This window comes from Tachypleus tridentatus, chromosome 6 (genome assembly GCF_004210375.1).
Source record: "Tachypleus tridentatus isolate NWPU-2018 chromosome 6, ASM421037v1, whole genome shotgun sequence".
Taxonomy (NCBI): Eukaryota; Metazoa; Arthropoda; class Merostomata; order Xiphosura; family Limulidae; genus Tachypleus; species Tachypleus tridentatus.
The window spans coordinates 14139422-14164269 of record NC_134830.1 but is presented as its reverse complement, the minus strand read 5'-3'; the positions used below and the strand labels follow the sequence as shown (position 1 = coordinate 14164269).

General features: G+C 34.4%; 1 protein-coding gene across 4 annotated transcripts in view; it reads left to right on the top strand.

The window, feature by feature from the left end:
* The window catches only part of LOC143251960 (RNA-binding protein RO60-like), a 60938-nt gene that overhangs the window by 4788 nt on the left and 31302 nt on the right, over positions 1-24848 (top strand). For 3 of the 4 annotated variants that reach the window (XM_076503366.1, XM_076503363.1, XM_076503365.1), the window contains exon 2: positions 12521-13045. In XM_076503366.1, the coding sequence (XP_076359481.1) occupies positions 12547-13045 (499 nt within the window). In that variant the 5' untranslated portion in view covers positions 12521-12546. Of the gene's footprint in view, positions 1-12050; positions 12121-12520; positions 13046-24848 lie in introns of all 4 variants that reach the window. The other variant, XM_076503364.1, reaches the window with a different exon arrangement.

The following is a 24848-nucleotide window of genomic DNA, read 5'->3' as shown; positions in this document are numbered from 1 at the left end:
TGGTTCAGATGTGATGCAGTCTCCTACAAATGTTCCCTTTCCTTAGAGGTGGTATACTATATGAGTGCTTTTCAAACATGTTTGAAGGGTGCTTATTTAGATAATTCTACAGTGGTTCTTTCACCTACTGAGTGTTGGATTCTGTTACTGCAAGAAAAGGTAAGTAATCATATTTGATATTGATATATTTCCAATAGACTTACATTCCCACACAACACCTACCCATCCTTCCTAGTTTCATTGTTGTTTTCATGTCTAGAGAGAGGTAGCTGTGATAAGAGGGTTTATAGTACTCCTATTGGCAGAGGGCTGTTGCATGCCACTTTACATGCTCAAATGAAGGTGAATCTTGTAGAATTAATTGGGATTTTTAAGGCTAGTGGAGAACAAAAATTTTTACTCTAGAAGACAGTCAGCTCAAGAATAGCTATAATTGTGAGAGAAAGTAAATATCTATCAGAAATATATTTTCAATGTAAGAAAATATTAACTTTTTATATCCTAGCCCATCATCACTAATACAGTCAAGGCCCTGTTTTGTTTTTGCTGTGGTTGTTGTAAGGTTTTGGAATGGCTTAACTGAAATTGATGTATTTGTGTTTGTGTATAAGTGGTTTTAATTTCAATATTTCTAATATATATTTACATGTATGAATGTGCTTCAGGAATATGTCATAGATTTCTATCTTATTTTTATATTATTTATTCTGAATTCATTGTTCTGAGTATGTGCTAGTTTCGTATAAATAATAAATGATTGAGAAAACTATTAAGTTGATCTTGGTTTAAATTACCTTTGATTCATTGTTCTTGGATATTATTCATTATGACACACTGTAGGTCAACAGATGAGTAGTTTAATGGTTGTTCAGATGATATGTTGAAGTTAGTGCCCCAACTATATTGTAGTGAGAAAGATTAGTCATGTGGGTGATTAATTTAGCTCACAGTAAGTACGAAGCATTTAACAAACCAAGAAACATCGTATTTGATCAGTATGATCTGTAAAATTGAATATAGTGTTGTAGAACTTGGTTATCAGTGATCAGTCCAATGATTTGGAAAAGGTAATCATCAGGTGTAAATAACAGCAAGTACAAATATTGTGTTTGGTGTTGAATAACAAATGTTTTCAGTCAGTAAGAGACTTAGAACTATTCTATAATCAATATCTTGAGTGAGCCTCTAGTTTGTTAGCAGGCCTGTCTGATTAAACTGTAGACTTGATTAATTTTCACCTGGGTATGTGAACTACATTTAGTTTAATATTGATGTTTAGGTGAGTGAGAGGGTTGGTTATGTAAATAGGCTAATTATCCTTAAATCATACTTTGTTCTTGAATTTAAGAATATAAATGTTCAAAGTTACCAAAAATGTTTACATAAGTAATGAAATATTATACATTCTTGAAAGTCTTTACTGAGTGTATTCTCCTTTGTAGGAAAATTCATTCAATAATTTAAGCCAATTTTCTCTCCACCTTTTCACATATTTCTGAAGCCATTTATAAATCACACTTACCAATAATATATTTTTCCATCTGTTTATTTACTTTCTCATGAATTGCCGAAGCAATCAACATACAAATTTATATATTCTGGGGCACCTTATCAGAAACTTTCCCTTTCATAAAAGTGTGAAAGTCCTGTCAAAACATGTCAAGATTGGTAAAGTAACACAGTTTTTGAAAAGTATGATGAGATCCTATAATAGGATTTGTGTTGGATTCAAAATTTAAGAAGTGACTGAAAAAGTTTCAAATACTAACTTAGATACAAGGTACAAGTTTGAGCTTTTGAAGCCTGGGTGCAGAGATTACTATGTTTTGTTAAAGCTATAAATTTGTAGAATGGTTTGTATGAATTGTCCTTTAATGGAATTTTTAAAGAAATTTTGTTATGAGTTTAAAACTTGTGGAATAGTTTGTGTAAGGATGTATTTTGTACAAGTAATTTGAATTCTTTTGAAGTTTTGTTAGATAAGTATGTGAATGGCTGTATTAAGATTTCCAGAATGATAAACACTTCATACAGTTAAGCTATCCTATCTATTGATCTAAGAGATTTGCATGTCATTAGCCTTGAGGGAACTCCCATCTAACTTCATGTGATCTAACTTGTACTAATGCATGAATATATTGTCACGTGGCAAATCCCTTTACAAAAGAAGGAGGGTAACATACCTTCCTATACACTAACTTCCTCTGAGCATTACACTCATGAATCTTCATTTGTTTCCACAGAACTTTATTGACAAGACTTGTTTAACAATTTTTTGGCCTTTGTTCTTTTTCATGAGACTTACATTGATGTAACTCTGTTTTTGTTCTCTTTAGCTTTTGTATCAAAAATTTTAATTTTTACTGTAAATTCTCAAAAAAGTGATAATGTATATTTGGCCTTGAGTGTGTAACATTGTTCACACTTTCACCTCACTTTGTAAGTGGCTTATGGACACTTATTAACTGTCAGGATTGTCACAGCCATTATATAGGGTATTGAAGTTTGACATAGTTGTAATGGATCTCCTACTCCTGTCCTGCTGCCCTTTTTTTTTTCAGCAGTCTGGAATGATTGACAGGGCTACCTCCTTTACTTGATTTCTTTCAGGCAGTACTTTGCTATTTGTGAGACAACCACAGCTTTATAACCTCTTTCTGGATTTTTCTTGTCAGGTTTGTTTTTCTTTTCATTTGCTTGTGTTCTTTACTTTTAAATTTAGTTCTCACCTTGTCATCTGTTATTCCCAAGTTTCTTTTGTCTATTTTTTTCTGTATATCATAAGGCTTTATGCTGTTTCCTTTTTATTCTTTTCTTATGCTTAAATGCCTGGTTTGTCCTATACTTGTTTTCTTTCCTTTCTTGATTTTCTGGTTTTTGTATTTCTCTCTCATCACTTGGAGTCCTCTTACCTCTTTCACCTTCATTTTCCCATTTGTCATCTTTTTCTCTTTTCATTGTTCCCTTTCCTACCTGTGCCTTTCATCTGAGGAACTTCTTCATGCTTTTGTTGGATTCAGCAAGCAATTGTTCTCTTTTTTGTTTACCTTGTTCCACTTCTGCTGTTCTGCTGATCTGATTATTTATATTTTAATCCAGTTATGTTAGGATTTGTTGGCATGAGTTATTTTCCTCTATTTTTTGCACCCCTTGTATCCCTTTTTTTCTTGTCTGGCTCACTTTTTTGCCCAGATATTTTTTGTGGTGTTTCTTATCTCGTGGTGACTTGGATTGCTGTCTTATGCTTTCTGTCTTCAAAGATGGTTTTGTTTCTCTTTCTTGTACTTACCCTTTGCTCCTTTATCTCATCAAGATCTTTATCCTTCTTACATTCTCATTCTAAATGTCAAGCTATCCTCTTTTTTCTTATTGTCCCTGTACTTATAGTCTGGCTCGTTCTTCTGCTTATCAGTGACTGTTAGACGTGTGCAATTCATTAGATATCCTTTTGTTCCTGCAGTTGGTCTTGCTTTCTGCCATCAGTTGTTTTTCCTTTTTCTACCTTGTTTTCTTTCCTTGCTGTTTTCCTCTTTCTATTTCCTTTTTGCCTTCCTTGTATCCATATCGACTGTCATTTTCATCCTATCTCTATTCTTTCCTGTGGCTACTTGAGGAGGGACATATCTTAGGATTTACATCCTTTGTCAAAAAATTCAGTGTTTGATACTTATGGACATTTCTTTTTCTCTAGCTCGACTACATTCAACCTTGTTTCTTGCAACCTCTGACATCTAGCCACCAGGTTTTCCACTTCTAATTCTTTTGCTACACAAGAGGTCATTTTACTTCTGGAGACTATGACTTCCCTGGAACCTGTTTTTCCTGTGGAGAAGATGATCTGTTAAGATGAGGAGAGGTTTCTGGTGGTTGAGTGGTGTCTGGGGTACTGCAACATACCACTTTGGCCTTGAATTCCTGTAGATAAATGGCCTTACCATGGTCAGTTGGCTGGTCTTTTTGACTAGGGTCATTTGGGTGTTATGGACATCACAAAGCCCAGGTGTTGATACAGTGTCCTTGTTTGGCATTGTAGTGTATTCCTTAATAGGATTCTGTGGTGGGGTCAGTGGGCACTGAATATTTTTCTTATTCTTATCAATTCTCTACCTCCTAATAAAAATAAAATCTTAAAAAAAGGAAACAAAATTTGGTAAGCAACCATCTATAGAGCTTTCTGTTCCACTCTCACTATCTAAGTTCATTCCTGTACCTTATTTTCAAATTTTACATTCTTTGACTGAGAACTCCACAGGGTTATATCCAGAAAGGGTTAAAACAACATCTTCAAACTGCCCTCATTTGCTTGTTGAAGTGAACCAAGGCAAAAAGTTTTACTATATTTTTTTCCAAGACCACATGCATGCACTTTTAATACCAACGAGGTCTCTTCCCTGATCTTAAGATCCATCTCAATGATGTTGTTCTTACTATGGTCTCTGAGGCAAGGTATGTGAGGCTTCATCTTTGACTGAAAGCTTGCTTCCATTTCTCACATCGATCAGCTACTTGTCAAGCATACAAGGACATTGAGCATTTTTCATGGCTTCTCTTCCATGTCTTAGGGAGTAAATCTGAGTTCTATGCACAATATCTATCATGACCTTATTCAATTCAAACTGGACATATAGGTCCCTGGTCTGGTTCTGCCAGGGTCTTTGCCTTGAAGAAGTTGGACTCCATCCACTATCTGGGACTTAATCTCTGCAAAGGGGTTTTCTGTACTTCTCCAGCAGTTCAGGGTTTGTACACTTAGTCCCCCAGACCTCCTCTTCATCTATTCTGTTGGCATCTTTCCCTGCAGTATGCTACCAAAATTCAATCCTTACCAAAGCATTCAACTTGGAGTTGTGTCTTTCTCTCCTCAGTGGGCTATGCTCTTTCATAATAGATGGTTTGTAATTCCTTCTTTTGGGCTTTGTATGCATGGAAATCTGGCTGAATCAAGTCTCTCAATGGATGACATTGCTGTCTCCAATACTCAGCCAGTCCCACTCTTCCTCAGACTACTTAAAGAAAGATCACAAATGGAAGTCTTTCATGGGATTTTTCTCTTGCTCTTGGTTGAACAACCCTTTTTTTGTACACTTAACACTTCACAGCTCTGGGCTTCCTTCCTTTTGGTCCTTTACTCCTTAGCTTTGTCTTCTATTTACTCAACATGTTCTGGTCTTCTCATTTTCTATATGTCCATTCCTTTATGTGTCTACTCTTTGACATTCTTTTCTTTGCAGCTTGCTTTCCTTCTCGAGTGTTATTATTGATGCCTCTTTGTCCAGCTCAGCTGTCATCTGTTGGAATTTGAACCTTCTTTTTCTATATTTTTCTTTTCTTTCTTGCTTTATACTCAAGCTTTCTTTTTCAAAAGTTATCCTCCTATCTCCTTGTGCAGGGAATTTACCCAAACTATCACCCATTATGCTGGACTTTATGCTTTTGTGTCACTCTTTTCTGCTTTTTTCTCTTTTGAATATTATGGCATGTCTTTTGACATTTCTCTCTCCATCCTTTGCTACTTTTCTTCTAGCAGTAATCCTGTGACCACTTTCTGCCATTTTTCCATGACTGTTTATCATTAGCTTCATTGTTAAGAGGCATTATATTTAGATATTTTCCTGGTATCAAAGGGTGTTTGTTCTCCCATCCTTTACACACTGTTTTTCTCCTCCCTTCATTCTGCTCCAGTGACTGACTGAGACCTTAACAGTTTGCATTTTCTTGTGCATTCCTGATTTAAGCCTTGGCTTCTTGCCTTCTTTATCATTTTGTTATCTTGGTTTGCTACCTAATCCTCATATACTTTTTCCATTGTTAGGATCTCCAACCTGTAGTTGCATCTCACATCCTCTTCTGTATTTCTTTATCTTACTTGCTGGTCTGACCTTTAATACCTCAACCTTTCACTGCTCAAGAGGTTGACTCTGCTTCTTTCAAATTTCCCTTCTGTCTCTTGCCTCTTGGTCCATTTGGGCCCAGGTTGGCTCCAATGATGTGCACCTTAGTGTGGATTCCTGTAAGTAGTGAGGGGACCTCCCAGAGAAGATTCTGTTCTTTCAGTTCAGATCCTCTGGGATTTAAACATCCACCCATGTGTTTGCTGTGTGTGGTGACCTGGGAAGGGGAGGAGAGGATCTTGGTGGTTGAGGGGTCCAACCCTAGCACACCACTTTGGCCTTGAATTCCTGTAGATGGGCAGCCTTGGGGAGACCCCCCTTGGGTTAGTCAACTGGTCCACTTGGCTGACCCTAGCCCAAGTACCAGTGTTGGACATTCTCAGCAGGTGCTATGGACATTATATCTGATGCTGGTGTATGGATATTGCTGCAGTGTCCTTGTTTGGAAATGTAATGCATCCCCTCATAGGGCTCCATGGTGGGTGGGGTCAATGGGCACCAAAATATTCCTTTTTTTTATTATGGATCCTCCAAATAAAATAGTGATAAAACAGTCCACAACAACCATGTCTTGAAGATTCTGAGCAGCAATCTTCAACATCTGTAACACCTGTTGTACCTCATTTTCTTATACTACATTCTATTTTAGACAAATAATCAGGGTAAATGTCTCCCTTTTTCATTCAGAAGGGACTAGAGGGACTTGCTGGCTCTCCAGAGCCAGTAAAAAAGCTTTGATATGGTGACATATTGGTGGAAATATTCACATCTTAACATAGTGAACTCCTCTTGCATTCAAGGGTATACCTATTGAGGTTACATCTCATGCTACTTTGAAATTATCACAAAAAGTTATTGTTTAAAGGGATTTGAAGAACATCCTTAGTCAGAGATTCTCGCTGGTTTCTCCACCCAAGGAGTTTCAGCAGAGAGGCGTATCTCCACTCAGAAAGAGGGAATTATGATGCCGACTAGTGTCCTCATTCTGACATTTACATTACCACATTCACCTGCCATCATCAAGGCAGGTTATCTTAATTGCAGGGTACAACCATACATTCCAAACCCTCTCAGATGTTTCCAGTGTCAGTGGTTTGGTCACTCAAACGTCATGTTGTGGTTCCTTGACGTGTGCTCGTTGCAGTGGCAAGGACCATGATACCTACAAGTGTGAAACGAACCCTCATTGCAGAGGTGCAGCATTTGAAAATGATTCAAAACATTACCTACCCTGAGGCTTGAAAGTTGCTGTCCTGCACTTTGTTCAGCAACTCCAGTGGGAGTGCATACGGATCTCTCTGTGCCTCCAAAAGAATCATTCTCAAACCAAATGGAAAGTCTTTTGACCTCCATGGTTAAAGAAGTTGATGAATCAACTTCACACTTTTCTGCCCCTAACATACATTCCAGCAAATCCCAAGATCCACTTCCTTTGGTTCTGGGTATGGACATTTCCTTGGGTACATCTTTTTCTCCTACCCCAAGATGCAAAATGATCATTCATTTGCATCTTCAGTCACTGGAATCCTCTTCCAACAGCATTAACCTGCTCAATCAACCCAGGGCAGGATTCATGGAGGCCAGAAGACCTCTCTTGAATAAAGACAGTGAAGAAAAAAGACAGAAGGGTTCTCCACCCAATTCCTCTACACATAAATCAAAATGGCCACCCAGATCCAATGGAACTGTCAAGGTTTACGTTCTAATCTGGATGACATCAAAACTGATTGCTTCCTACCATCCTGCATGTCTTTTGTTATAGAAAACCTTTCTGAAACCTACCGATACAGTCACCTTTCAGTGGTTTTCTTTATACAGAAATGATAGATTGTGTGATGGATGAGTGGTACTGTTGGTTGATGAGCATGTGCCCACCCTGTCTTTGCCACTCGACACAGTCTTGGAGGCTGTAGCCATCCGTGTTTCCTTGGATCATGCCATCACTGTTTGTTCTCTCAATCTGTTGCCTGGAGAGACCCATGCTTAATCAGACCTTGATGTTCTCATTGAACAGTTGCTTTCTCCCTTTTTTAACCCTGGGGAACTTTAATGGACATTATCCCCCTCTGGAGAAGTGCTGATATTGATAGGAGGGGTCACTCTTTAGAGCATATACTCTCTGATCACAACCTTTCTCTTTTCAATAGTGGTTCTTCTACTTATTTACATGCACCTAGTCAGTCCTTAACTGCTATTAATCTCTCAATTTGCTCTCCTTCACTTTTTTCCCATTTTTCATGGAGGGTTGACAATATTCCACAAGACAGCGATCATTTTCCTGTAATTTTGAGAGAGACTGGCCATGGTCAGTGGCACCCAACCCGCATGCCCTGGAGGAAGCTGGATCACACATACTGGCCCTCTTTCACTGCTCTTGCAGAACCTGATCCTGCTATCGTCTGTAAGCCATTGATAGACGACTGTGTGGCAGCAGTAACTGACTGTATTATACAAGCAGCTGCTCAATGTATTCCTAAAACCTTGACACATTTTCCACTATATTCTCATCCATGGTGGAATCCTGCCTGCCACATGGCATGGAAGGCTCAAAAACAGGCTTAGGATACTTTTCATAGGTATTCCATACCCTTGCACTGCATCGATTTCCAGTAGGCCCGTACATGTGCTTGGTGGGTAAGACGTCAAAATCAAAAGGAATCTCTTATTAAGTTCACAACCAGCATATCTTCTACCACCAGTTCCAAAGTCATATAGGACAAGATTTGAAAGGTCAGTGGGCAGTATAATTCTGTTCTCCACTCACTTTTGCTTTTGATAGCCAGGAAATAGCTGATACCCGGGAGCATTGCTGATATTCTAGGTGAAAGCTTTAGCCAGGTATCTAGCACTTCTGCTTCTTCATCCACCTTCTTAGTCATCAAGACTTAGGCAGAATGATCACCTCTTTCGTTTCAAGCTGATTGTCTCTATGACTACAATTATCCCTTTACACTGGTGGAACTTATACTGGCCCTTTATCGGTCTGACAGTACATTGGTTGGACCTGATGATGTACACTATGAAATTCACCATCTATCTCCTGCTTCTCTTGCTATTCTTCTAATTGTTTTTAACTGGATCTGGCAGAATAATGCTTTCCTTATGCTTGGCACCAGGCTATTGTCCTACCTTTCTCTAAGCCTGGGAAAGATCCCAAGATTCCTTCAAACTACTGTCCAATTGCTTTGACGAGTTGTCTCAGTAAGACCTTAGAGAGGATGGTTAATGCTCGTCTTGTTTGGTTCCTTGAATCAAACAACCTCCTCTCGTTCACCCAGTGTGGGTTCCAATGACAGCACTCCACATTGGACCACATGATTTGACTTGAAAGGTCAAACAGAGAAACCTTTCTCAAGCAACAGCTTTATCAATATGTTTTGGCATTGAGAAGGCTTATGATACAACATGGAGGTATAGCATTTTGCAAGACCTCCATATATATGGGTTATGTGGCCATTTGCCCATTGTTATTAAAAAGTTTTTAATGGACAGGAGATTCCAAGTTTGACACTTTCCCATTCTCTTCTACAGGAACTGGGAGTCCCTCAGGGCTTTGCTTTGAATGTCACACTTTTTAGTATAAAGATTAATGCCATTACTGAACTTACTATTGCAAATAGGCTCTGTCAGTCATTGAACATGAGGTATACTGAGTGGCAGCTACAGACTTCCCTCAATTGTTTACTGCTTTACCTTCTCTCTCTCTAAAACCATTTGCATGCACTTTTGCTGCCAACAAGGTATTCACACTGATCCTGAACTCTGTGTCGGTGAAGCTGTACTGCCTATGGTCTCTGAGACAAAGTTTTTGGGGCTTATCATTGACTGTAAGCTGACTTTTATACCACACATCAAGCAGCTGCAGATCAAATATACAAGAGCACTGAACATCCTCCATGTTCTCTCTTCCACCACTTGGGAGGGGGATTAATGTTCTGTGCTGAAGATATATCATGCTCTTATTCAATCGAAACTCAACTATGGATCACTGGTCTATGGCTCTGCCAGGACCTTGACCTTAAAGATGCTGTACCCCATTCATCATCAAGGATTTCAGTTCTTCATTGGGGCTTTTCACATTTCACCAGTTTGAGCTTATACACAGAGTCTCATGAACATTCTTTGCACCTCTGTCATTTGCAAATGACTTTACTATATGCTTCAAAAATTTGTTTTTTATCAAAACATCCCACCTGGGGTTGTGCTTGTTCCTTGTTGGGCCATGCTTTTTCAGAATAGATAGTCTACCATTTGGCCTTTGTATACAGGCACAGTGGGATGAGTTTGGTCTGTGTGTTGTTTTTGGATAACATTGCTGTATCCACTGGTCAGCCCATCCCTCCATGGCTTATTACAGTCTTCAAATGTGACCAATCTTTAAGTCATCTGAGCAAAGTACATCTAGTTTGGTTTGAAATTAGAAAATGGCCATAACGCCAAATAACTTGGAACCAGGACTGGAAAGGCCAACTTCAGGTGACTAACGGTGGTTTTTGAACTTACCTGTTAGTTTTCCTGGCGATTTATGATACAGTTTTGCTACAGAAAGTCCTTTACAACTTATATTACTGAAGTTTTTCTCTTACTGCTGTAGACTAGATGTAAAAATTGGTTTAAATGTTATTTATGTTTTTTTTACTTCAAAAATTAAACTTTGTTTTGTTTTACCTTAATTTCCTTTTGTGAATTTCACTAATTTTACTTTAATTTTAACTTTTTATTGGATGTTTGGCACAGATAGCTTAGTTGCTTTTTGTCATGAAACACTAGTCCAGTGACCTGATAAGATCAGTGTGTGTTTTCACACACTTGCTTTTTTTCCATGGAACCATTTTCTTCTCCCTTTACTGGTTGGGTTTGTTACCTGCTCTGTTTGACATGTTTGTCTCAAGTTGGGGAAGTTTACAGTCTCACATTTCTTTGCATTCAATTTTTTTTGCCTTTTTCCATGTATTTCATATCCTTTTTTTTAGCCATAGGATAATACCTTCTAGACTGGCATATGGACATTTTTTACACATTCATCTTTTCGACATCTTTTGGGTATTTTATCTTCTGATTGTTTTGGGCTTTCATAGGTCAACATTCTTCTATTATCCCATACTGTTTCTCTTTCAGAGCCCCTTTTGCATTTATATGAACCCAACAGGTGGTTGGTGATGTCTTGCAGGGTCTATATATTTCCCAAAATTTTCATTAAGCCAGGATAAAGCTAATTTCTCATACCATTTGCTGTGGCTTCATATACGTCTACTATGAGATAGGATGTTCTGAAAGACTACTTGACGTATCTTCATGGTATATTTATATATTTACTTTTTCTGATTAAAACTGTCCTTATTTTATAATCTACTATAGAAAAAGTCAGCACTAGTGGGTGTCATGCCTGCTTCCTGAGCTTGAGCTTGCAGCTATCAGTTGCACTGTCTCCAGTAAAAGAACCTTCCCAGCTGAAGGACTGATGGGGATCCAGACATTTTTTATCAGGTTCTACCACTCAGAAATAAGCTCATCTATATAAACCTTTACACCAGCTCTTTCACAATTTAAACATGGAATTTTAGCTGCATTGGTGCTAAGTTGTTTCAGAAGTTAACATTTTTCTTACCTGGAAATGTATTTCCATTAGATATGTAGATACTCGCCTCTTATACATTTCCACTCATCCTTCTCACTTCTGCTGCACCGTTGTATTTCTTACCTCTTCATTCAAAGAAGAATGGTTAACTTGCAAACGCATAGAGAAAATCAGTGTTCATAGTGATGTGTTTGTCTTCCTGTTGGTGGAGGGCTTTGCCAAATGATTGCATCTTCATGTGATAGTACAATTCACATTAGATCATATGAGATTAGGCTAGTGTCATGCGTATTTGTAAAGCAGACATACAGGAGGGACAGCTCAACTGTGTGAGAGGTGATTGACTATTATAAGTACATTTTTGGGCAATAAAGATATTAATTTTCATGTGCAACTTTCAATTGTTTTACCTACAGAAATATTAAGGATGTCACATCTTAAAGTTATAAATTTTTCTGAAGGAATGAAAACTGGAACTGAGTGTGTTCCCAACTTGTAGTTGGTTTAATTCACAAATAACTTTGTACGATATTGTGCTGTCACTAGTATTTCTGTAGCTTCAATTTTTTTTTTTTTTACAGGATAATGACAAGTTGCAAAGAGTGAACAGAGACTGATGACCCTTGCAGTTTTTGGTTTTTAAATAAAAATGTAAATAATATAGCTATTGTACATTAACATGTTGTTTAATATCTTTCAAATTATTTAACTATCTGTGATGTATGATGGTGAAATATAGTACATTATAGTACACAATACAGTACATTATTACATATAGTCATACATTAATAAATGTACAATATGGACATTTATTCATCTTAATACTACAGTTAATCATCTATAATAATTTACAACTTTAACTATGCCTTAAGCCATTACTGATGTAATAGAAGTTTAATAGTCAAATATGCTCATCATTAGTTGGTTTCAGTAATTTGTACAGCATTGATAATCATTCTTTTTATGCATCAAAGTTTTAAGTATAAATATCAATTGAAACATAATACTGAACATGTATGTGTTACAAGCTCCTGTTTTTTTTATTTTGTAGGTTTTTGTACAGTTTAAAATTGGATTATGGCTGAAAACACACCTAATTTTGGTCACAACAGATTACTGCGGTTTCTATATATAGGATCAGAAACAAATTGTTATATCCCAGGTGACAGAAAATTAACATTAGAAAATATACACTGCATTGATTCCAGTAGTCAAGAGGCAGCAGTAAAAGAAATCATAAGAGTAGCAAAAGAAGGGTCATCGGTGTATCCTGATGCACTGCTTTTTGCTCTTGCTGTTTGTTCGCAATCACAGAATATAAAAGCTAAACAAGCAGCCTACTCAGCATTGAAAGAAGCATGTCCAACTGCATCAGAGTTATTTAGTTTTGTTCATTTTGCTGAGGAAGTGAGCAAGCCAACCACAGGCTGGGGTAGAAGCCGTCGAACAGCTGTGTCTAACTGGTACAAAACAGATCCCAAGAAACTGGCAGCTTTAGTGACTAGAGTTATGTCTCATCGTGGTTGGAGCCATAAAGATTTGTTTCGACTGGTCCATTTAAAGACTGAAAACAAAGGTGAGAAGAATCAAAGTTTAGACTCAGTTTTGTTTAATTATTGCAGTGATCTTGTTAAAACTAACCCTTTCTCTACGGGCTTAGTATAATATACTTGAGTTCACCTACACAGTTCGACATGTTAAGTATTTGCATTATAATTTTTGACACAGCAAGTGTATCTTCATAAAATCTGGCATACTTTTAGTAAAGATTAAAAGTATTTTATATACAAAAAGAATCAAATTTTTAATGAAATATTTTTATAAAAGATTTGTTTGTGAAAATAGTGTTTCATTACTTGTCTGAGTGCAAAGTTATTTTATGTTCTGATCTAAAAAAACTACTCTTCATTCCAAAACTCTCATTATTATTTGTGATTTTCTCTAAAACTTCCTAAATGCATTTCAAATGTTTTTTTTTTTTGGTGGTGTTTTTTTTCAGTAAGACTATTTTCTTATTTTCTGTACTCTTATGTGAAGTCTCTCACTTAGCCAACCTCATAACCATCATAAAAAAGAAAAGAAATAAATATAAATTATGCTGCTTTTATGCTAGAATGACTACATGTTATAACACAAAAATACAAATGTTTGGTCTATGTAGCTTAAGTATGGTAATGCTATATATGTAGACACATATATATATAGTATATTGACTTTCTAGTCATGCCTGGCTAACATTACATAACTTGGATCAATGATGTAGTGCATATGCACACAGGTTACATATTCAATATAAAACTGACCTTTAGTCTTCCCTATCTTGGTTGTGTTTTAGTGGACTAGTATTTTGTAATATACAGCCACATTTCAATTATTATACATTGTGTATATATGTATACAGATTACTACTATTTAGAAATAAATTATTAAATGTATTTTTCTTAAAATATAGAACAATAGATAAAGTAAAGCAAACAATTATCTCTTCTATTGAGAAGAGATATGTATGATTTACTTTATCTATTGTTCTTTGTACTTGGTTGTTGCTGGATATAGGTTGCTAAACCTTTCAAAATTTTGTACATGGAGAATATCAAACAAATTTGTTTTAGGTTTTGTATATGTATACAGTTGGAAAGAATCATAAATAACTACACTGATACAATATACTTCCACTATAATTTATTAAGCTTAGTAACTGAGATTTATTTAAATTTTAAAAATTGTGAAACTTCAAGCAAACTAAAGACACAACCTACCTCCTTGAAAACTTGGATTGAAAGAACATTGTAGGCTTTTTGCAGATTAAAATTGCTGAGAAAACTATTCTTCTGATACTATATTTTGGTAATTGCAGTAGTCATCACTTGTGACTATTTTAGTGTGAAAAAAAGGAAAAAAATTTAAAAATCTATATTTGTGATTTTGGGTGTTACATTTTGAAATGACATAACCATTACCTTTCTTTGCCACCAGTGTTCTTGATTTAAGTTTGATTTACCAACATGTCTAACAATATTTTTTCTTTATAATAGATAAGAATGTGAATTATAAGAATATCTTGCCATTTACTACCTTACATGTTAAACTTAAGCAAGCTTCAATGATATTGTTTAGGAATATTCAGATCTATGGTTTCTTCTTAAACCTTTTACGTTTCCTATTAGATTCCATTGTTTCTTTGCTCCTTCTCTAGAAACTATAAATTATTGCTGAACCAATGTTATCAACTTGGATTAACCTAGTTGCATATAAATGTATGTTTAACCACAGTCGGCTTGAAGGCTCAGCACGGCAGGCGACCTTCCTTTATTCCTGTTATGCTTATGTATTGAATTTAACATGTATAGTATTGGGCACAATCACTGAATATTTTAGGGACTTTTGTTGAGTTATTGCCGAGATATCATGCTTTTAGTAGTGATATCGTAATTAGTTGAAGTATCAAACATATATATTCAGCACCATGCCAAACATTAAAAGACGTTATTCAGCGCTGAAAGGGTTAAAGTGCTGAGCTTCTTTAGTAATTATTCATCTAGATGTTGTGACAAGATAAAAGAATGACAATGAAGGGCTAGAGTAGTATACCTACTAACAGAGAAGAAAAGACATAAAAATGAGAAAAAAAATCATATTTTTAATAAATGAGAACTTTTAAGCAAATATAATTCTGTACTTCGGAATTGACAAAAAAACTATAAAAAATAAAGATAAAAGTATTAAAAGTTAAACAGTTTAAGAGCTGAAATACTGAAAATCAGATCAATCTCTTATCTCCCATAAGTCACCACCCTAAGACTTGTTGATTTCATATACTAACTTGTCTGTTGACCAGAGTGAGTGAGACAAATGATTTTATGGAATGCTATTTATATGTGCAACATAACACGTCAAACGTTATGGTTTAGATGTCAAAAGTTGGTGAAATAGTATAACACCAACAGGCCTAAAATAGTTACCAGTTACCACTTTTTTTCACTAAATTCTGCTTACTTTGGGTATTGGAGATCAAAACTAGGGGGTGTAAAAATAGCATTTCAGATTTTTTTTATTGTAACCTATGGGTCACTGCTCAATGAGCCTTTCTCAATATTGGAACTGATCATTTAGATTGGACTATGAGAGACAGAAGATTTTGTGAAGCACTGTTTATTTATGCAATAAATAATTTAAGTTATGGTGTAAACCCCAAAAGTTGGTAAATATTGGGAAGTCATAGGACTAAGATTGCTATAAAAACAAGTTAACCTCTGATGCCCAGTTTTACACATTCCTCTTAATTTGTCCATTGTGGTTCAAAATCAGAGGCATATAAAAATAATGTGTCATTGCTATTTCCTGTCCTGTTGTCTCTGTGGAGTTTTACCTGTATTATACACCAGGGTTTATTTGCATATAATGTCATGGACATAATTGATTTGTGTTCTCAAGATTGTTTACTTGCTTGTAGACTGTAACTGTATTACTGCTGTAAATTGGAGTTTACAGAAAAGAATGCAGAACAATAATTATGCTATAATACCATAAGAATGAGAACCATTGTTGGAAAAGTATGTCTGTCTTCCATTATCCATAAATACTTGTAATGTGATGGGAAGAGATGGGTGACTAACTTGATTAATCAACATAATTTATTACTCATAAGCATCAGTTAACTTTAGTTAAGATAATCAGAATTACAAATGGATCAGTTAACTTCACAAAAATAATCAACTAGTATTTCAGTTATTGCTGTTTTTGTTTATTTCAGCTATTCAGGAAATTCAAAATATGTTTTGGTAGGCTAGGAAAATAATTAATCCAGATTAGTGTTTCAAATTGTTACTCTCTTAAACTCTTCCAAATGTGCAGTAATTCAGATTTCCCATTGTGATTTTTATTATTGATTTCTATTGACTGAGGTTAGTTCAGCTTAGTTGATCAGTGTCTTAACTCTTTTGAATTGATAAGTAAGAATTATGGTTTCTGATTATTGCTCTTATATTTGTTTGTTTGAACATAAAGCATCTAAATGGGTATCTAAAACCATTTTTGTTTTTAGCTATCTCATGTGAGAGTAATTGATTGGTTTCATGTGATGATTAATGAATTAGGAAATTGTTCTAATAACCTGGCTCTAGTGACTGGGGTGGTAGGAACCTGTATGTACAAACAAGTATATCCACACACTTTAAAGAGGTTTATTATTGTTCTTTCTAATATTTTATCTCCACAAAAACAATTGAAATTAAATTATCTGATATAACGACTCAATCTTATGCAACTTATGTTTCATTAGCTGTTGGGTCTACTTAACTTATGTGTGCTGTCATCCTCTTTCAGTTAGTTTTCATTTCACATGAGTGACAAAGAGCTAATATATTGTTGCATGATTGCTGCATAGTTTACATTTAAACTAGCTGTCTTTGCTGTTTTGTTTGCATATGAATTCAAGGATCTATGCTACTTTAGGAAGTTCTGATATGAGCTAGTGACCATGTGTATGTTTTAGTCTCAAAATTCAATGGTGAGGAAGGTATTTACATTTATCTGTATATGAAGAGATATGTAACTGAGTGTAAATTTTACAGATTAAAAATCTAATTTGTGCTAAACATGTATTAGTTTTTTTCACTATAGATATAGCCAAAAATATATCAATTTTGTTTTATCTTCTTTTCTTTACATTGTTTGCATGATGTCTAGAACCACCTAAATAAATATCAAACTTTTTAAGGTAAATGTTGATATTTTACACCCAATTTTCTCTATCATATCACTAACTGTAGCTATTATCATCAATGAACAGTACACTGAAATACTTAATATTAAGAAATAGAAATATACTCTTCAAAAAAAGAAATGCAAAAGGCAAAATTTGAGACATTGTTAACAAGTTTATTCTGGGTAGTTCTGTATGACATGTGTGAAACTTTGCACATTCACTGCTGAACATCCAAAGTCTGAAAAGGCGAAGTCAACGCTCACTAGTTGAAGTTTAACGTCACTCAACGTCAATAACGAGTATGCCCCCCGTGAGCATCAGTAACTGCTTGGCATCTCCTGCCCATGGAAGCGATGAGATGACAAATCACATCCTGTGGAATGGCTGTCCACTCAGCCTGCAAAGCTGCTGCAAGCTGAGGTAGAGTCTGTAGTTGAGGTTGTCGCCGTCGCAGACGTTGGTCCAACTCGACTCAAAGATGTTTGATGGGGTTAAATCTGGTGATCTGGAGGGCCAGGGAAGAACGTTGATGTTGTGGTGTCTCAAGAAGACAGTGGTGAGTCGGGCTGTGTGAGGATGAGCGTTGTCATGTTGAAAAACGTCGTTGACGTTCACCATGATGGGTTGCACATGGGGCCTAAGAATCTCGTCGATGATTGCGTACGGTCTGATCAGAAATCCTACGCAGCCCTGGAATGGCAGTAGACGTCGCAGTGGTGGTCCTATCCCGAAGGTGACGTAACCGGATGTAGCGATTTTGTGCGGGCGTGGTCACACGAGATCTGCCAGAGAGTGGACGGTCACAAGTTGATCCATGTTGTTGGTGACAATTCTGTAGCCTTGTGATGGTGTTTGGGTGGACATTCACAGCTCTGGTAACATCTGATCGAGATTTGCCTGCTTCCAAGCAACCAATGGCATTGTTGCGTTGTGCTTCAGTCAGTCTTGGCGTAACTGTATTGCGTGTTGGTGACTTAACACTGAGCTATGGAAACCGAGAACCCGTCACTTGTGTAGGGATTTTGCACATATTGCACTTGCAGAACATGCAATAAATTTATCAAACAAATATATTGGACACGAATGCGGTTGGCGAAAAATCCGATGTTTTCCTCCGTTTTCAAAGTGCACAACTTTTATTGTCATTTTGGTCTGACAATCAGTGCCTTAACACGTGTAACATCACATACTCTGAGCTTGTAACGTTATTACATATATTTCTCTTTAAAATAACAAAAATATCCCTTTTGCGTTTCTTTTTTTGAAGAATATATGTACTTACTTTTTAGATATTTGAATAATCTTAAAACTTCTTTGGGTCACATGCCTAACTTAACATCATTACCTTTTAACTTTTTAGTTTATTTGTAATGTTTTATTTCCCTAATCTTTATTTTTGATTATTTATGTTAACACACACAAACAGGGGTCTGTGGGTTATATAATGTTAACATCAGTAAGAACAGTTTGACATTTAGCAAACTTTTGTTTGCACTTATAACTGTGAATAATTGGTTAGGGAGGCAAAGTGTAGAATAAATTAAGTAAATCATTAAATGTTTAAATTGTAGAACATAAACAGTACATTTTTAACTAAGATATTAAAATAAAAACCAAAATGTAATTTAAGTGTCTATCAAACAAGTACGTATAAGGTGAGATAAATGGCGAAGCACTAGAGACACTACTTTCAATAACAAACAAAGATTCCTTTTGATTTCTTTAGTAAAATCAATACATTGACTAACTTGCCTGTCTTTACAACATACAATGTGAAATCTGCTTTTTTTTTATTAGTTATAAGCATACCATCCAAATTAAAACTGTCAACAAAGCTTCTTCTTTACAAGTGGGCTTGACTTATTTTGAACAGTTCACTCTAAGACAAATTCTAGAATGATACTCAAATTATTGCTGAACAATCCATATACTGTACTTTAAAAGCTTGCACAAAATCATCTGCATTTTACCTGTAAAAGTTGAAATTTGTAATTACAAGCTTATACTATAACAAAACTCAAGTTTTAAATAATATTTTAGACCTTTCTTTTGAAGTAAAAAAATAAAAACTTTAGATGATTTAAAACTGTGAGTTAGAATATACTTGGTAATATTAATTTAATTAACTTTTACATGTAACTCAGTAGCATGTGCAGAAAGGATTTTAAAAATGGTATCTTTGTAGGATTGAAGTTAATTTTCATTTGTGAAAGCACTTTTCAGCTTTTATTTGTGTTTCATTAAATTGTTTTTATTTACCTAAGTGAATACTATAGCAATTTTGCACTGAATAGTTTAGCATTAATATTTGGTAAAAGTTTTTGATATTCAAGTAGGAACTTGGATTTCACACAGTTAACTTGATTGTTTTATATCATTTGGTAAAAAGTGTCCATCATTCTTTCTACTCCTGCAATTTTTACTTTAAAACACATGATCAGTTGCCTTCTTGTTTATTGTGAAGATTACTAAACACTGTTTTTTGGCTGGAATCTGTGTTTTGTCTCTTATTTTCAACCTGTCTCTCAGAACTCGGTGAGAAATGTACATTAAAGCCCATGGTCACAGAATCTTTGTTTTTAGCATGTCTAATGTTTCTGTCGTACTTTTTATCTGGGAGATGCAGGGGTACTACAACACATTTGTTCTCTAACTATTGTTGAAAAGGCTAAATATGCATATTCAAACGTTACATTGCAACAGTTGATTAAATTTGATATCTGAACAACAAAGATTAGTTTAAGAGTCATTCTTAAAGAGAAATGCATTGGAACTTGGAGAATAATTAAATTCTTTGTTTTTATTTTCAATTTCATTACTGATTAAGTATAATTAATTCCACATTTCAGCTTTTGTAGTAAGGAATATTATTCTTAGAACAGGTGCAATGTTTTGATTACCAAGTGATCATTCTCAAGCATCTGTATTACTTGTGTACTTGAGAGTTATTGGACCAGTGATTGAAACTTGTATCTTATTCTAAAAATAATTTTTCTTGCTCTAAAAGCTGTAACTTTTAGTAAAATATACTTAAATTATTTATTTTCTTCTTGTCTATTGAACATTAAAACAAAATAGCATTCTTCAGTGGTTATATATACCTTCATTAGAAAGTCATAAAAACTAATTTTGTCATCACATCTCCTGTAAGGGTGTTATAAGCTACCTTATGATCTTTCTACTTAGTTGTTTTTATGTGTCCAGAGTTTAAGTTTCTCATTCTTTAAAGGTAAGTTGGAATTAGACAACTTTTAATAATGCATTGGTAATTACAGCATTAAATAGCTATCCTATACTGTTTGACAAATATTTGTTTTATGTATGCTTAGTAAATGTCTGATTATCCATGTAATCACATATTGCTCTTTGCTACCTGGATTGTGTAATATTGCTTGAATCATAATGTAGACTAGAAATACTGAATATTCAGTAAATGATGCCTTTGAAGAAGCCTGATTGTGTTCAACTGAAGCTGAACTTTTCTAAAAATCATGGTGAGTAGAATATAACCTCCTTGTTAATTAACATGTACCTTTCATAATTATTCTGCTTTTCATTGTCTGCCAATAAGAAGTTTTATGGCTAACACAAATTTTATATCCAGTTTCAGTTATACAGTTGTTAACAAGAAGTATTGCAAAATTCAAAATGAAATTGAAATTTGACTTTTAATGAAAGTGTATCCAGACTTGATTGGAGGTCAGAAGATACTAAAGAACAGCAAGAAATGTTTTTTATTAGATAAAGAGTTGTGCAAGAGACTTGTTTCAATAGAAGTAATTGGGAAGCAGGAAGAAAAGTTTCTGTGTTCCTGGCACCTTTACTCCTTGATCTTTGTTGTTGGATTGGGATTGAAGTCTGTATGTATTATCACAAACTTTTTATGGATCTGAAGCACATCAGAGGAAACAAAATCATTAAGATCGTTGCAGTAGTGACTTAACTACAGATAATTGTTTAAGGAATACATAACTATCTATCAGTTACTTAATTTGAGTGATATTGACTAGTTAGACATCTTTGTCATGACACACTCACTGTGACTTCTACACAGTTCATGAGTTTGCTGTTGAATTGGTTACAATTAGCAATTTCATAACTGTAATGGATCAAGGAATAAAATGTAATGATGTATTTTGATGGTAACCTGTATACTTGCACCCATATATGTTTAGTACTGATATTCAGAAAGCATTTTCAGTGAAAGTATACAATATGATAGTTTCTTATTGTATTTGATCATCTCTAATTTGATCTCCAAAATATTTCAAATATTTTGTATAATTTTGCACAAATACAAAAACAGGTATGTTGTATGAATTAGCACCTGTTTTCAATGTAGTTTATTTATTCTGTCATAAGTTGCTGTGTCTCTTTGAATCCGTCTTCAGAAATAGATAAACCATGTAACTTCCTTCATTTGAAATTGTAGATATTCCAATCATGGTAATTCTGAAGAATATAACCCTGAAAAGAATGTTCAAGTGGAGAAAAATTATCTTAGCTATTGAAGGTAATAGAAATACACACACACACACACACATTTTGTCTTCTGGAACTGAATGGATGAACTTTGATGTAAACTTTATACAGTGTATTAAGAGGATTGTACACAACCCGTGTTCAGTCATCTCCCTCTTGGTTATCCCTGTGACAAAGAACTACATAAATTAAAAGCTCTTGTACTATGTTAGCAATTTCATCAAAGCATAGTAATTTGAAAGAGGAGATGGCACTTTAAAATTGAGTCTTTCACTAAGGATTACAAGACTTTCCACATGAAGCTTTCTTATTTCTGAATGTAAAAGAAATGGAAGGCATTGTAATTTTGAAGAAACTGGTGTTGAGCCATAACTAAAGCTAGGAAAATGTCATTCTAAGAGGAGAAAAAAAAACAGATTACGTGGAAACTGACTATTGGTTGTTCACCATGGGTAGTAAAGAAAGCTAAAAAACTTTTTTTTACCAGGAGTAATCTAAGCATATAGAAGTATATTGAACCTAAAGCAGGAATTTTGCTTGGAACTCCTGGATGATAGTACATCTTTTTATGTGTTATTACTGTTACATTCAAATTTCAGGCTCATATTCCCTTTCTAAATCATAAAATAACCTGATCAGTCCTATTATCGTTTTACCACTTCTTTAAATATTTGTTACTCTAACTTATCTACAATTCCAGTGAGAGTATTAGTTGTAATTGGAATTTTCATCTCATTGTGCCATATTATTTGCTCAAACAGGGAAAGATGTCATGTTACAAATGCTATTGGTAGTGAGAAGAACTGATTAGAAAAGTGAACAAAAAATTTGGAACCTCTTGCTATAAGTCAAAAAATTAATGCTAAATTTTATTTAATTTAACAGAAGATTCTCATACCTTATGAGCCGTTTGGTCAGTTGAAGGAGACAAACCTAATTTTTATTTTAGCCTCATATTATCTTTATTACTCAACATAATTTATAAAAATCACCACTAAAGTTCACAAAAGTACAATACATTGTTTGAATGACTCGTGTAAAAAGAAACTGTGCCAAAAGAGTTGCTAAAATTGTGAGGTATGCATGTATTGTAGAAAGATACAGAATTGTTATGTTATAAACCTTTGAAAACGTTTATGTATTTATTTACATATATAAATCTACTATTTTTCTAGGTGTTGAAGCTTCAGACAGTCAGTATACAAAAGCTATATTCACTAATTTCCATTCAAACAATATAGGAAATGAACAGTTCAAGAAAAAGAAAACTTTTTCAAATTAAATTTGTCCATGAAGAGTAGCATATGAAGGAGGAAGTTAAGTGGTAAAACTAGAAAAGACATGAAGATTTGTGTTTATAACCATATGATCAAAGTAAAAGCAACAAAATAAATGTTTGTTTTCCAAACAAGTGTTAGACAAAATATAGTTCATATTTGTGTGCTTGCAAAGTTTTTGGTAAATGCAACGTTTTGATTATAAATAAGAGAATTTAGAAACTTTGAAAACCTGAAGGTAAATCATGATTGTAATATTATAGTGTCTTCTGTAAAACCAGGATGCTGGATAATATTTTTCTTTCATAAACCATTTCTCGTGTAAGAGAAGCAATTGTACTTAAACTTAGTTTTATTCAAGAGAATAAAATTGATAATTTCAGCACAGGTGTGACATTGATCCTTTTTAACTTTGTGCACTATTTTTATTTTTGAGACAACCTAGCAATAAAGTACATTGTAAATGGATTAAATTTTTTATGGGCTGTATCTGCCTGGAGTTTCAAAACAGACAATGCTTTGACTTCTGTACTTGTGTCTCAGACTGAAACTTCCTTCATTCCTTCACACAGACTCAGTCCATAGAGATTGAATACCACTTATTCAATTCTTGTTAAAAGAAAACATATCGAAAAAGATGGGAATTGAGTTTTTTGTGACTTCTACCATTTTGTTTTTGAGAAATCTAAAGAAATCTTGATTCACAACCTTAAAACATTGTATAAATACCCTTGAAAAACCTATTGTCAATTTACACATTTATAAAATATAAACAACACATACTGAAGGCATACTTAAACATAGTACAAGGAACATGTTTTTTGGTATACTAACTTGTATCTATACCCTTCATTAGCAATAAGGTCTATATGTTGCATCATGTTAAAGTTTGCTTTTACCTGCCACAACACTTGTGTAGACCAAAAATATTGAATTAAATTACACCTTTCGTGTAGAAGACACATGAGGAAGTGATCAGTAATTAATGGGACTAATTTCAATATTTACGATATTTTTGTTGAAATGTTTTTGTGTGCCTTGTATGTTCTTAAGGGCATTATAACCAACAAAGTCATGATACTACATGTAGTTTTTGAGAATGGGGCCATTTATAATTATAAGGTTAACATAATTTTAGTAGAATAACTCGTATGATTGCTAAAGAGGAAATAAAAACAAGTTTAAACAAATGGGTTTTAAATTAGTGTATCATCAGTTAATGTTGTATGTAACATTTATGAAGAAAAACAATAGTAATAAAAGAGTTTGTTAATAAAACAAAATTTGTGTGTAATAGTTAATATTTGAAAAAGTTATGGAACAAATTATGATTTTTCAAAAGACTTGCAGGAATACTAATCTATTGACATATGCATGTGATCTATTTACTATATTTTATGAGAAGAAACTAGTCAATATAACTTAATTGATGGTAGACCATATCTCTTAGAACATAAGTGATCAAGAGACAGTTCAATGGGAGGTGTAAAAATTTGGCAAGCTTTTGATAAATTAACTCGCATTTCTTTAATTTTTTTGGTTTTGTAATCACTTTGGTCAAAATTGCTTATATTTGGAAAGAATGCATGATTTATATTTTCACTTTTAACACCTTTTTTGTTCAGTAGTTTTTGTATTTGTCCTTGTTTAAGAGTCACTCACCTTTTTCACATGATTGGTCAGGTAAAATTTACACACCCTGTTTTACTATTTTGGTGCAGGTTTATTTGAAGTTAGATTATTTCTAATAGTGTTGGGGCTTTTATAAGTGCCTTTAAAATTATTATTTTTAACTGGCACTATAGATGAAGATTATTAGAAAATGATTGTAAAAAAGAACATAGTATCATGTTTTATCAAACAAGACAAAGAGATACTATAAAAATTTAAGGTGATGGTGTTGTGAAGAAGGG